Raw genomic sequence first — 15,632 nt, forward strand, 5'->3', positions numbered from 1 at the left:
GATTCGGTGTGCGTGTTCAGCCTCTGGTGGGTGGAGATTGCCATCGGTGCAGAGATCATAATATTTGCCGATTCCAAGGGAATGGAGTGTGTCTTGATCTTTTACAGTAAATGGATGAGTGTTTAAATGATTTCCTCATATTGGGCCTGATCACACCATGGATTAGATGACGATGGTGAGAATAAAGCAATAATGTCTGAAGAGGTACCAGAGTGTGCGTTCAAATGAGAAACAAGTGTCTGATATATTTACAGTGCATTTATCGATTTAACAGTGATTAATCCGCTTGTTTTATTATTGTGTATACAGTTATTTTGAATCGCTTCTAACCGCGGCAAACAACAATAACACAACAGAGCGTAACTATGCGTGTTTGGGGTTACCATAGTAACAACAACATGCTGTTGACATTCAACAAGGCTCCTCTAGCTTAGAAAATCAACAACAAACTCAATATTTTGATTACATTTTTTACAGTGCTGGGTAGTAACTGATTACATAATATAGATTATGCAATCAGATTCCAAAAAATAAGTAATTGTAATTTAAAATACTTGTACTTTCTTATTGATTAACATAAACTCTAGGCCTAACCTTTTCAGAAATCATTTCACTTTTAAGAAGTGCTTTTTTCCCCTCAACATTGCAACATCACATATCAAATTAGCTCCTGGCGAACACATTAGTTATTATTTGAATCATCACCCATTTAACCATGTAGTACTGTCTTTGGAAGGCTTTTGTCTTTTAAACGTGTTAAAATTTACAAATTCACATCATTTCATATTTACATGCAGACGGTGCAGGGATTCCCCAACCTTTTTGTCAGCTGAACCTCTCTGACCTGATATATTTACTTATATATTAAGTTAAAGGGATAGTTCACACAAAAAAAAAATTAAAATTCTCACCCTCATGTCGTTCCAAACATAGACTTTTGTTTATTTTCATTCATCCAGTTCAATAGGCCTAACAATATGTAATACAGTAGTTTTAGTTATATTGCATGCCATAATGCACATTTAGGGGTGTTTTTATATGCTTTACATATATCTTCATGGCTGACTGTTTTATTTACATTTACTCATTTAGTAGACACTTATTCAAGACACTTATTCAAAGCAACTTACAAATGAGGAGTGATTCATCTTAAAGAGGCAATAAACATGATAAGTGCTAGTCATACACATTTTCAGAAATCTCTCTTTCATATCCTTTAGTTCATCATTTAATCAATCAATCAATCAATCAATCAATCAAACAAACTACAGTAAATACATATTGTTTGTCCGTTCAGATCTCTCCCACTTTAGCCATCTCTAGATCTGAAGAAGGAGACAATGTGCACGTTTCGGAAAGCCTGCTGTCCTTCAACGAGGACCGGAAGAAGTCTGAACTATCTCTTGAGGAGCATTTGGCGGCTCTGAAGGCCAAACGCAAGCATGAGCTGGAGAATCTGGAGCTTCAGCATCAGACCGGGCTGGAGAAGCGGGTCCTGCAGAACTCACTGCTCACCAGCAGCACTGAGTGGATGCTTAAAGCCAGTATACTGCAGCAGAGCATCAGCGATCATGATGGCCGAAACTCTGAGAAACGCAAACACCACAGGTAATTCCAATCTTAAAAGGGTTAGTTATTCACCCAAATATGAAAATTCACCCTCATGTTGTTCCAAACCCAATCCAAATTTTTAATAAATTTAATAAAATCGGAGAGCTTTCTGTCCCGCCATTGAGAGTCTATCACTTTGACGCTTCAAAAAGTTCATAAAGAGATTGCAAAACTATCCATATGAATTGAGCGGTTTAGTCCAAATTTTCTGAAGAGACACGATTTATGATGAACAGATTGAATTTAGGCTTTTATTCACATTTGAACATTGATCAGCAAACATAAATAGAAGCTTAAGTCATTTTATGAAAAAAAGGTAGGACAAATTGCAACAGAAGCAAACTCAACTGATTCTGTATCCTCAATATGTCAAGATTCAACAAGACATTTTCACCTGGCTAAACCCAATGATTAGATCTGTTGTGGTATTTGTGCAAATTAGTACGTAATTAGATTATGCGCCAGTTGCCCATGTTAACAAACAATTAAAAAAAACTTGTAATACATTTTTTGTTTGTCTTGATGTAAGTAATCACCTCAGTAATTTTCATGGTGATATCTAAAGGTTCATTTTTTTACCCTATTCACGTGAGAAAAATAATGAATTTGGGTCTTTTTTTTAAAATTTCCCCTAATGGGATTCTTCTGGGCTTTTTCCCCCTTACATATTGATGTTACAATTGACCCTTCGCTGGGAGCTTGATTGACAGGTGATCTGACCAATTGTCGGACATAGCGACAGTAACTAAGGGGGGCGGGTCTTTGCGAACGGTCAATTGAGGATACAAAATCAGTTGAGTTTGCTTCTGTTGCAATGTGTTAACTAACTTTTTGAAGCGTCAAAGTGGTAGTTGCGAAGACTATCAATGGAGGGAAAGAAAGCTCTCAGATTTCATCAATAAGATCTTCATTTGTGTTCCGAAGATGAACGAAAGTCTTACAGGGTTTGGAACGACATGATGGTGGGTAAATGATGACAGATTTTTTTGTTGTTGGGTGAATTAATACTTTAAATGTGATAACAATGTTTGGCTTGAAACATACGTCTTTCTTGTTTTCAGCTCAAAGGTGATTCTGCAGGATTTTACCCCAAGTGGAATCAAGGCACCAAGAACTTCTCAGGGAACGGGGACAGAGAGACAGAGGAAGCCTCTCCCTCGAGATTCACAGAAAGCCAAAGAGGAGGCAGACCTGGTTGAGTGTCAGAAACAGTTTAGCGTCGCTCCTGTCCCTGAGCACATCTCTAAGCCTCTTTATGATAACCTCATCCATGAACAAGAGCGCTTGAGGAAGCAAGGTCGTGAGCAGAGGAGAGATTTCCTCTTGACCACGCAGAAGCCCTTCAGGTTCCACAAGAGGGAAGAGAAGAAGAAGAAGAAGGAGGAGATGGACTCTGCCAATAAAAGTGAAAAAACACAACCAGTTTGTGTGAGGAAACCTATTCCCAAAGCAGCCTCAGCCCCCAGGTTTCCTGAACAGTTGAAAGGTACCATTTATATCAACATTTAATCATAATTATGTAGATGTATACTATTACGTGCACTATGGGTCAAAAGCATATTAGAATGATTTTTGAAGGATCATGTGACTCTGAAGATTGGAGTAATGTTGCAGAAAATTCAGCTTTGCCATCAGAGGAATAAATAACATTTGAAAATATATTAAAAATTTTAAGTATATTCAGTAATTTTACATATAACTATTTTTTCTTAATGTGTGACTAAATAAATGCAGCCTTGGTGAGCATAGGAGACTTCTTTCTTAATTATTCCAAACTTTTAACCAGTATATATTAGGGATGCACAATATATCAGCCACCAATTCGGTATATGTTCATTTTAATGTTATCGTTATCGGCCCAATAAAAAAAATGTGGCCGATATATTAAGGCTAGGGACGTGGATTTTAATGGTGAGACTCTTGTTTTTGTAATCAGGCTCTCAAAAATGATATAAAAACTTGGATTTAGATTTATCTGACAATATATATCGGTTATCGGTTTTCAAATATAAAGAATTATCGGTTATCGTATCGGCCATGATTTTCATATCGTCGCATCCCTAATAAATGCATGTACGAAACACCATATGTAACATATTTAATTGATAATTAAACATCTTTAAATGAAAACAAAATTTGAATTTTATTTGAAGAATTTACATTTATTTTCAATTGAATTAAAATAAGCCATGATGCACTCACCCTCATTTTACTCTGAAACTGTGTTCATGTGACGGTGGCTCAGAACAGGAGCAGCAAAGGAAGATTCGCATTCATCTGAGAGCCCAGGAGACCCTGAAAGCTTCCTCAGCACCCATTCAAAGCAATGAAGCCAGTGCAGATAGCCAGACCAGCAGCGCTCAGAAGAGCAAAAACAAGATGCTGGGTTACTTGGACCAGAAGCTGTCCTTCAGACCTAAAACCAACGCCGCCGTGCCTGACTTTGACAAGCTCTACCAGGCCTTTCAACAGAAGACACTGGAGACAGCGGAGAGGAGAGATGTCACTCAGTGTAAACCCTTCCAGCTGCGCACATCTGCACTACAGCCTCGCCACAGGAGTCCGGAAAACACACAGGTCGCCATTTTCATCAATTGATTTTAGTGGCTTGATGAACTTTTAAAGATTCCTTTAACATATATATATATTTTTTACTTTTCAAAACTAGAAATCTACAGACAAAACGAGTCTAAAGAGAAGCAGTTCATTTGGTGGCCTGACATCACTGTCTATGGATACTCTTCCAACTTACATAACAGATGCGGCCAGGAAAAGATCCATGGCTGTAAGGTGAGCCTAAAATTCAAAACATTTTGAATGACTAATTTCCAATTAAATCTAAATTTAAATACTGTTTTCCTGTACAGTACACTCAATCATAGTCTCTTTTTTCAGCACAATTCATGACTTCACTGTATTTCAAAGAAAGAAAACGTATTAGTAATGTTTTTAAATCAAATCTTATTCCACCTCTTTAATATTATAAACTTTTTTTTACTATATGGGAATAATTGATAAAGCAATAATCAAAAATAAAATAAACTATTTAAAGCAATAAACAATAATAAAATATTTAAAATAATTTGAAAAATATGTAGCTTAGAATATTACAATTTATTATTACAGAAATAAAATGTTCAATTTAAAGTTATTTTTTAATTTTGTACCATGTTTGCACCATATTATTTTGTGAAATTATTTTTCATAATGAACTGTATAAATGTATGTACCATAGATGTTACTGTATGAATTAAAAAAGTGTTCATTTATTTAAAGTGCCCTCTCTTTGGAGACTCTACTCTGCTCTGATTGGTCAAGACGGCCCAGTCTGTTGTGATTGGCCTACCGCTTACAGTGTGTGTCAGAAATGAAACGTCCATTACCAAATCTGAATTTCAGCTCCTTACGATGGCGTCGTTTTACTGTACGGTTTTCCTCATCCTTTGGAAGTGCATGCAAAGTGGATTTGCTTTTGCAATGAAGTTATTGACCTCTAAAAGAAATAACCAATTCTGAACTGCCAGAAACGAGTCGTCAGTAATTCCAGTCTTACTTCCTGCATGACCCTATATAGGTTTGTAACACATTTGCATAATGCCAGCCTATGATTGGCTGCTCATGAACAATGTCTACTTTTCCCCATCCTCAAGCACTGTAGTTGTAGCTGAGACTGGAAGAGTTTGGTTCGTGTTGCCGAAATATCGAGAAGATGTTTTTTTCACCGTCGCAAAAGCAAATAACTTTGCATGCACTTCCAAAAGATGAGGAAAACTGTACAGTAAAACCGACGCATATGGAGCTGAAATTCAGATTTGGTAATGGACGGTTTCATTTCTGACACACACACTGTAAGCGGTAGGCCAATCACAACAGACTGGGCCGTCTTGACCAATCAGAGCAGTGTAGAGTCTCGAAAGGGAGGGGTTTAGAGAGACTGAATACTTTTCAGACACAGTGTAATGATACAGTGTATATTATGAGAAAATTAAAGTGTTTTTTTGACCTTGGATGCATGTAAACCTGTTATAGGGGACCTCAAAAACAAAATCAGAAATCTTTAAAATAGCATAATAGGGGCAGTTTAATAGCCTGGGAAAACCCAGACCACTCTCAGTTGTAACTGAGTTAGGGTCTGGCAAAGCTCCATAGACAATTCATTTCCACAGGGGCGTCACCAACGGACGTCGGATAGATCTAAAACCAATCAGAGCGATGAATGACATGACGTATGCAGAGCGACGGAGAAACATCTCGAGACTCTCAGCAATTCTCTGTTTGTGTTAACGAAAATGACGATTTTAAATCGCTTGAAACAGACGCGATAGCTGATTCGATTGAGTGATGTTGTGATGTTCCACGGCGGCATCCATCTTTGTAATGTACAAAATCTGCGTCACCGTCTCTGCTCTGTCGTCATCGTGTAAAGCCCGCCCCAACGTTTCTGATTGGTGCCGCGATTTCGACGGATTGGAAATGGGTTTCAATGGGCTCTTTGCCAGACCCACTTGAGCAAATTTAGAGCAAATCTAAATTTGCCGGAAGTGGTCTGGGTTTTCCTAGGCTAGCAGTTTAATAAAATGTGCTTTTTTTTATTATCCTAAAAAAAAAGGTGATGTTTAATCTGCCTGTCACACAGGAGATCTCTGGAGCTGAAGGACCTCAAGGAGCAGGAGAACGCAGAGTGGATGAAGCAGCACAGAATCAAATCTCAAGCCATGAGCAGGGCAGTGGCAATGAGAGCCAAAGCAATGGACCCGCATAAGAGTCTTAAAGAAGTCTACCAGGACAAACTCAAACTGCATCGGTGAGCACCGAATGTCAGACGGCTGTGATGAACGAACAAGCCATCAGGAATGTAATAACTGAATATGGGTCCTCCTTGTGAATGTAGGCAAGCTGATCTGGAGAGAGTGAAAGATTATCACAAAGAGCTGAAGGAAATCAAATCACGAGTGACAGCTCGCCCGTTCCTCTTTGAGCAGGTGTCGCAGGTACACTAAGTGAAATTCAAAATCTATTCTTTTCTAAATCATTCAATTTTTTTTTACATTTTACCATATGCTTTCAGGAAAATGCCAAGAATAATGTTGAACGCAGATATAGGAACACGTTGGAACAAGCAGGTCTGGACGAAAATTTCGTGAGATCAAAGGGAGGAAAAAGTAAGACCAACCATGTGGACAATGAGTCTGTGGATGAGGATCATAACAGCACTGACAGCGAAACCCAGAAGAGGTATGGAGACACCCCCTAAACCCCCCCCCCCCCCCCCCCCCCAAGTGCAAAGATTTAACAGTGTGTTAAAGCATTTATAGTTTTGATGAAAGGTTTGACATTACTTCCTCTCTTGTGACCCATTTAAAGTAAAATCATCTTTCTCAATGGAAAAACAATAGATGTGGTTTTGACATATAATATCTATTTATCAAAGATCTTTCTTTTTATGGTTTTAAATCATCCATGAATAAGCCTTATTGTCACTGGCATAGTGAAAAAGTAACCATGCAAATATTATGATGTAGCGGTCAGTCATACGGTTCTACTATCGCTTTATTTACAGTGCAGGAAGTGGGGAAGACAGTGTCACAAATGAGGAGGAAAACGAAGGGAATGTGGAAACCAAAGAGGAAGAGTTGTGCTGACAGAAGACATGTTTGGAGTATTCAGGGGAGACTGCGGTCAGACAAAAAAATCACTGGTAGATCATTTCAGTTTTGAAATATAATGTTGTGTATTTTTTTTTTTCTTGATTGTGGATTTGCTTATACAGGTGAAACTCGAAAAATTTGAATATCGTGCAAAAGTTCATTTATTTCAGTAATTCAACTTAAAAGATAAAACTATATCATATAGACTCATTACATGCAAAGTGAGATATTTCAAGCCTTTATTTGTTATCATTTTGATGATTATGGCTTACAGCTTATGAAAACTTTTCACAAATATAATTTTGAATTTGGGGTTTTCATCAAAATGATAACAAATAAAGGCTTGAAATATCTCACTTTGCATGTAATGAGTCTATATAATATACTAGTTTCACCTTTTAATTTGAATTATTGAAATAATGTAACTTTTGCACGATATTCTAATTTTTTGAGTTTCACCTGTATATAATGTGCTAATGAAGCAGTGTGGGTCTCTAAACAGCTGAGACCTCTTGTATTTGAATGGATTTACAGAGGAGATTATGAATATTCAAGAAATTCCACATGACATTTTCAATAAAACAGAAATCAGTTTAATTTTATGATTCTAAGTATGTTAGGGGGCTACTGACCCAACAAAGAGAGAAATAACCCCCCAAAAACATTACAACCATATTAAAAGCTGTATATTTGCCTTAGTTCTACTTACTGCACATTAAATCATCTTATGAACCACAGAAACAGCTCTTGGGTCTGGTGTTGGGCTCCTTCAAGGTTTGCTAACGGTAAATTGGGGAATCCTTGTCTTAGCACAAACACATCTTCCGCCGAGCGTCTGTCAAATGCGGCTTTGAACGTCTGCTATAATTATAAACTATAACTGTCACAGAGGATAGCTTTATTCATGAATAAATAACATTCTAGGGCAACTCTTCTTTAGCACAAGGCCCATCTGAAACTCTCATTCCTGAAGTCAGACTATTTTGAGAGAGTCAGCACTGGCTGAGTAAACAGTCCTGTGTATTTATCCGCTATTGGAAAAAGAGTTTGTGCAAGTGCATTTGGCCCCATAAACATCTTTTTACTCCAACTGCCCTTCTTAGGGACATTTTCTTCAGTCCTAGTTGGATTCTTTTTAAAGAAGTTTGGAATGGGAATGGGAAGTTTTTGCTTATTTTAAAGATTTCAAGGCATAATTTCTGCTTCTGCTTCAACTTGATAATCTTTAGATGGAATTACTTGAAACGAGCTGTGTGGCGTGCAGTGCATTTTATTGGGAAAAGCCAACTTTTGGAGAAAATATGATAGCCAGCCCTGTCAATTTCAGAATAAAGTTGTTTATTTTAAGGTTGGAGTAATAACATTAAATAATCCTTGTGCTCATAGTGCTGAAATCTAAATAATAACTGGTCTGAGGCAAATGAGCGAACTTCCCAGTTTCACCTAATGATATACTTTTTTTGTCTTGGTTAAATGAGGCACAGCAGGGCTTAGAGTATGCATGGAAGTATGTACTTCACTGGTAATGGGAATGTCAGGGGTCAAGATTTGTTAGTCATGTAAAACATTTTTTATTTACATTACAAATGTATTTACAAAGTGATAAACTGTAGATTTTGTTTTAGCCCTGAGTTGGTGTGACTCTAGCTATGTACCCTTCCACCAACATGGGATGGATGCATGTTTTACGCAATATTCAAATTTTGTGATATTCCAATTTATGCGATATTCCAATTTTAACTTAAAGGGATAGTTCACCCAAAAAAACATTCTGTCATCATTTACTCACCCTCAAGTTGTTTCAAACCTGTATGAGTTTCTTTCTTCTGTTGAACACAAAAGAAGATATTTTGAAGAAATATCAAAAATCCTAATTTTTGGGTGAACTATCCCTTTAAACATTTAAAACAACAACAACAATAAATGCAAAAATGTCTCAAAACTAATTTCCAGGTTTTAGGACTGGAATTAACTAAATGGTAACTGATTAAAAGAAGGTGCATAGTCATCTAGATCAACCAAAGTGATTTGAACAACCAAATAGGTGTGCTCGGCTCAAAGCGGCGCTGCGCAGACCGATCGCTGAATTATATCAAGTCCTGTGAGAACGATTAGAGAGCAGACGGCTCTGTGTACAGTATGCTTTCAAATTGGTCTTGTGGGTCTCTGGCTATGGTCAGACTACCAGCAAAAATTAGATTTTTTCAATATCCAGATTTTTTTATCCAGATGGGTTTTTTGAAAATGTGGACAGCAAAAAAATGCATGAAATCAGATTTTTCAAATCACATTTATGTGATCCATATGTGGTTTGATGCGATTCCAATCAGATTTTTACAGATGCGTCTCAGTCTGGATGCTCAAATCAGATTCCACTCTTAACGCGACACAGCAATAACCTCAAAACTGGTGACGGAAATGGAAGCTTTAGCGTAAGTTCTGCTGGGAAGACTCAATTGTTGCGTCATTGATTATCTTCTCATCTATCCAATCACGTTTTAATACTAGAAGTATAAAAGACCCGTACTTACACTTGTCTGAGTTCGCAGATGCTGACGCTTCACTCACCTCCATCCACCCCTCCACCACCAAGATGATTTCTTCCCTCCAGCAAGAGATGGGTTCCTCCGACCATCCTTCCTATCACCATAGGATTTCCCCTTCAACCTCCCCACCACCACCAGGATGGTCCCTTCCAATACCGCACTGGGGGTCGGCTGCGCCCCCGCCATCTTCAGGCGGGAAATGCTGAATCCGTACCCTCGGATTGCGAGTTACGGACGAGGCCTATGCCAAAGAACTTATTGCATGTGGCTTGCTGGGCTGTTAATAAATGTATAATTATCGAGTATCTATTCTCCCGAGTCTTTCTGGTAGAAATGGTGTTCAAATGATATGTCCAAAGATTTAATTTTCCTGTGCGACGGAGGAGTTCTGCACCGAAACTCAACAGGACGCATATTTGGAGAGCGAGAGATGATGCACCTCCATTTCTCCTGCATCCGTTTTGAAAGCCTCATCACATACAGTACGTGTATATTTACCAAAGCAATCCATGCAGGTAGATTGTTTATGTCTGGACTCACAAATCGTATTTGATTGCTTGCGATTAATAGTGTGGACAGTCTGCCTGAAAAGATCTGATTTGGGAATCCGATTTGCCTGCAGTCTGAACATAACCTCTGATAACATACACGACCGGTCTGCACAGCGCCGCTTCAAGTTGAACACACCGATTGTAATCACAAACTTCCCAGGACGATTTAGTTCACGCTTGTAGTTTGGTTCGCTTGGTCTGGACCAAAACAAAAAAACGTTTAGTCCTGGTCCGTTTAGCATTCACATTGGCATTTTAACACCAAACCTAAAGATACAGAACCTAAAGGCATAGGGATACGTTTACAACCTGATTGGTCGGCTTTTATTATGTATATGTCGCGACAGAACTTTACTGTGTTCTGGGCTAAATGCGCTCGCAGTATGTGCGTAGCTACATATGATGGTATTGACCAGGTTTTGACCAGCTGAGAACTCATGAAGAGCTTATAAAATGTGTCAAAATGTGGGGCAGTCACACACACAAACGAATATCTGCTGTGAGGAGACGCGGTTCTGAAGCCAGTACCGACTGTGATGGGCAACATCGCGACTATGGCGAGAAAAAACAAGTATGCTCGAGCATTCGGTCCTTTTTAGGGTCACATCTTGTGACATCATGTCCTGTCTTTGGTCCATGTTGCGTTCATATTTAAATTGCATCAGAGTTCATTTGAAAGCGGACGAGGCCCATCTTTTCAGCGGTCTCGTCTCGGTCCGCTTGTTTGGTGGCACCAGGGTTCAGAAGATGGCAGCGTTCACACTTATTCAAATGAACCGCACTAACAGAGCAATGGTACCAGGGTTCGTTTCAATCAAACCAAACATGCCAAGTGTGAACACACAAATGCACCATTAGCCCTTGCTGTAATTACACCATTATGTTTGCAAAAAGCATCTTTCTCCAGTGATGACCATTCAAAAGTAGCCATATATTCTGATCAAATATATATTTTTGCGATTTTACGAAACATTTAGACTACCATGTCATAAAGTAGTAGCTTGATACAACTGGATTCCTGGTTGCAAGTTTGTTTTCAAACTTTTTGGGTTTATAAATTTGACAAAAATCTGCCGTGGCAACTCCAGCCTCGCATTCTGAAAATGATACAAATCTGAGGATACCATTCTAAGAAATTAATTTAATTTTGTCATGTGTCAGTGGAGGTTTTTGTTAAATTTGTAGCTAGATTTAATAAAGTTGACTGGCAAACTCCGTGTCTATCTCTGTTTCATGCACACACCCAAAATGACTTGACTGATGTGTCAGTTTCAGAGGACAGATCGCTGCGTCTGAGTGACAGCTAACTGAAAGTTCAAGTGCTCCTGCGAGGTCACCATGGCAACTGTGCTCTCTCCTGTGCTTTGGGTCTTGCTGTCACAACTGAATGTCCCTTACACTGACAACATGTTAGATATCGAATCAGGTGCGACATAATGTGCAAATTATTTAGGGAATCCCTGAAAAACATATTTGTTCACCTTCTACATGGCATCAAGAAGAACAAAACAAACATTAACTGATTGATTAATATCTCTTAATAAGTCTTTGTCTGTTTTAAATGTTTTTGAAAGTCTCTTATGCTCACCAAGTCTGCTTCTTTTTCTTTTTTTATATAAAAAAAATGACTAATATTGTGAAATATTATTACAATTTAAAAGAATGACTTTCTATTTTAATATATTCTAAAATGTATTTTATTCCTGTAATGCAAAGCTGAATTTTCTGCATCATTACTCCAGTCTTTAGTGTCACATGATCAGTCAGAAATCATTCTGATATGCTGGTTTAATGCTCAAGAAACATTCCTTTTATAATAGAAAAGATAGAAATAAAAAGCGCAAATAGAAAGTTCAAAAGAAGATCATAGATTTTTTGTAACATTTGATTAATGCATCCCTGCTGAATAAAAGTATTCATTTCTTTAAAAAATGTAATCTTACTGACCTCAAACTTTTGAGCGGTAGTGAATGTTCAACAAAGACAACCATTTTTTCAAAGTATAGGGCAATACTTAGAAAAAGTAAGTCATTCAAAATGTAAAAAGTTAATGATGTTATATTGTATATATAGAGATGCATTCATAGATTCTTTAGATGGTTTGGGTTCTGTAGCGCATAAATTATTTTCTAAAGAACTTTTTCATGGTTTTCTGATGGGCCGAAGCTCTATAATTGGTTAATTGGAATCTTTATTTAAGTAAAGAAGAGATGCTTTTAAGTAGAGATCCATAGGCCAATTATCTGTATCGGCCAATAAAAATAAAGCAATAAATTATGTTTTATTAACAAAGTTCGGGAGGAGCACGTTCAGATAATTAACCTGATTAACACAAGAGGAGCGCATTCAGTAAATCAACTCAATTAACGATTAGAGGAATATATACAGCAGACTTACCGCTTTTTATCTTACTCTACTTAATTATATGTAAGTGTGAACTCGTGAAATGGCGTTTTGACGCTTTTAAATGTGACGTGATGTGACAGATTGCTATAGTAGCGCCCCAGTTCAAGCGACAGCGTGAAGCATGAGTCTTTTCTTCCAATTTAAATTAAAGTGTTAGAAAAGTCTTTAATGCAAGCTCGAAAAAAAAAACATGCATGAACATCAGAAGGTATGTTGAAAGATAAAGTAAGCGACAACTTACAGAAATGAATCATGTCTCAAGTAATCGCTCAATTAGTGTTTCAACTGCTGAAAGACAATTTCACTTACAGTAAACTTGCGTTTACCTCAGGAAAGTTGTTCAAATGTTGTCAGTTAGCTATAAATAAACACTAGAGAGGAGTTTATACTGTAATTATATATGCATGTTTGAATAGCCAAAATTTTACAATGAAGATAAGTGTTTAAGAAAACTACCTTAAATGCAACTAAATTGCATACAAACATTTCAGTTTTTATTTGAGTGTAATTATTATATCTAATAATAAATAGCAGTTGAATACAATAGCTCTATTGTTCATTTTAACCTCAAATATCATAGTAATGTACCAAACGAGAGGATGCCCTGTATAGTTTGCATCATTTGGGAATTGGGAGGGTTTTTTTCCCTTAAGAAAATTAACTATCAGGATCGGCATTGGCAGATATCATTCTGAACAATCAGCTATCGTATCGGCTGAGTAATTTGGTATCGGTGCATCACCTACTTATAAGCACTAAGCAGTGATGCAGTTAATTTAACTAATTGTGTGCAAGAATACCACATATGCAAGCCAAGGGAAATATTTATTTGATGCTTTACAGTTAGGCAATGCGAAAACAAAGTACTTTGAATCTTTATCTTCTTTCACTCATTCATATTAGATCTCCTTAAATGTTTTCTTTGATCATATGCATACGTTGTGCATGAAGGTGTTGTTATTTTGTTGATGGCCAGACTCTCACCTGTAGGAGGAGCTATGGCTCGTAACATGGTGCTATTACTAGGAGCAGTGGAGATCAGAGATATTCCCATTCTATCCTTATTTACTGTCATGAACACAATATCACAAGGATGAGAGCATTTATGAGAGTTACAGTGTGATCGATTAAAAATAGATCTATACGTTGTTGTTTTTTTGTGCATTGTAAAAATGCAGAAGATTTCCAACACGGTCTCTTCATCTTAGTTTGAATGCACATCAAGCCGCATCTATGAGGTTACATGCAGCAGAAAGGGGAGAGGGAGCAGATAGAGGGAGAGATAAAGAGAGAGAAAGTGAGTGAGTGTTTGCATGTGTGTGAGAGAGAGCGGGGGGAGCAAAGAGGAAAAGAGAGAGGAAGAGAGTGAGACAAAGAAAGAGAGAGAAAGAGAGAGAGCAAACACAAGGATAGCAGGCTTGACATATACATATTCGCAGTGAACAAACAGACGTCCTAATGCCAGAGAAAGACAGACGAAGCCAGTGAGAGAAGAAGGTCACCTCTAGAGCAGTGAAGGAACGGTACGTCGGCTTCACACACTGTTTATTGTGACCATAAAGTCAGGGCTAAGTTAGGTTTCTTCTCTTCTAGATGTTGAGTGCATGAAGCATTTGGCAGTAAAATTGATTACAATGCATTAATGAAAATGTATTTGCAAGGCTTTTTTGATCCTGTAGTCCCTCATGCACGCTTCTCTGAGAAGTCTTATTTGTCCTGGGCGAATGATATCTGCAAATATATGCACTTCACAGGGGGGGTCATACCTGAAGACTGAACTCTGGAAATGGGAATTCAGGAGGTCCTGCTTTAAACTGAAGAACACATTTTGATGCCACAACACTGAAAGACGACGAGGAATCACAGCATTAGCCGAGGGTCACAATGGAGAAACTCTCTGAAAAAGAAAAGGGTCTGATCCGGGACAGCTGGGAGAGTCTGGGGAAGAACAAGGTGCCACATGGAATTGTTATGTTCACGAGGTAATGTATTCGTCGCGCTGCATGCTGGCTGAAACTCTTTTGCAGTCAGGGATAATGCTATTTGAATTAGTCTGCATGTTTATTTAGAAAGTTGCAAACAGAGTTGTGTGGCGTACTTCATTTACATCTACAGTACATTGTGTGTTTTTTTTAAACAGAAGCATTTGTCAAAATAATTACTACTATTACTAATTAACTATTTTTTTAATTATTAAATGGTTTGGTTTTTTTGTAAAGCACTTAATGCATACAGTGCAGTAATTGGCAATCAAAATGGAGGATTGTTGCATTCCATAACTCAAAGATTGTTCTCATCATGTAGGTATAGCAAATTAACCAACAAACTAAAGCGTATTCTCTCTTTAAATCCATCAAAAATTCCCCATCAGTCTCCCGCTGTCTGTTCCTCTAACCGCAGCTCAGTAAGAGGCTTGACTTGTTGCTTGGCGACAGGGAGCAGCGATATAATTTTCATCAGAATCACCTTGTCGGAGGAAAGATGCTTCCAAGTATCACTTTCCTGAGTATTTCTCTCCAAACTCACCATAAAGTCTAAAAATGTCTTTCTTTGGGAAAAAAAGTGAAGGGACTTAAAGCTACAAAGAAAAAAGCTAAACACATTTTTCTGTTTTCTATTAGTCAAGGTTAAATTACTTATATTGCCTAATTTAATTTTAAGAGAAGTAGTGCGATTAATCGCATCTGAGATAAAAGTTTGTAAATATATGTGTGTTTGTGTTTGTGTATGTATATATATATACACATACACACACACATATCTACAAACTTTTATTTTAAGCGTGATTCATCACGATTAATAGATTTGACAGCACTAGAAATAAGCAACTGTGGTTGAAGATCCATGTCAGTGTGATAATGCTCTGTAGT

The 15,632-nt window shown here is 37.6% G+C and overlaps 1 protein-coding gene across 1 annotated transcript; it reads left to right on the plus strand.

Moving 5' to 3' along the window:
• The first annotated feature begins 38 nt into the window (after positions 1-38).
• Positions 39-14,652, plus strand: fam161b (FAM161 centrosomal protein B). The gene is made up of 10 exons (XM_079632462.1): positions 39-175; positions 1,298-1,608; positions 2,673-3,097; positions 3,857-4,188; positions 4,280-4,401; positions 6,248-6,415; positions 6,503-6,602; positions 6,680-6,846; positions 7,172-7,309; positions 14,517-14,652. Exons 1-9 carry the CDS (start codon positions 167-169, stop codon positions 7,251-7,253), a joined length of 1,716 nt encoding a protein of 571 aa, XP_079488588.1. The 5' UTR covers positions 39-166; the 3' UTR covers positions 7,254-7,309; positions 14,517-14,652.
• Positions 14,653-15,632: the final 980 nt, after the last annotated feature.

The sequence above is a fragment of the Phoxinus phoxinus genome (assembly GCF_949152265.1).
Source record: "Phoxinus phoxinus genome assembly, chromosome: 13".
Taxonomy (NCBI): Eukaryota; Metazoa; Chordata; class Actinopteri; order Cypriniformes; family Leuciscidae; genus Phoxinus; species Phoxinus phoxinus.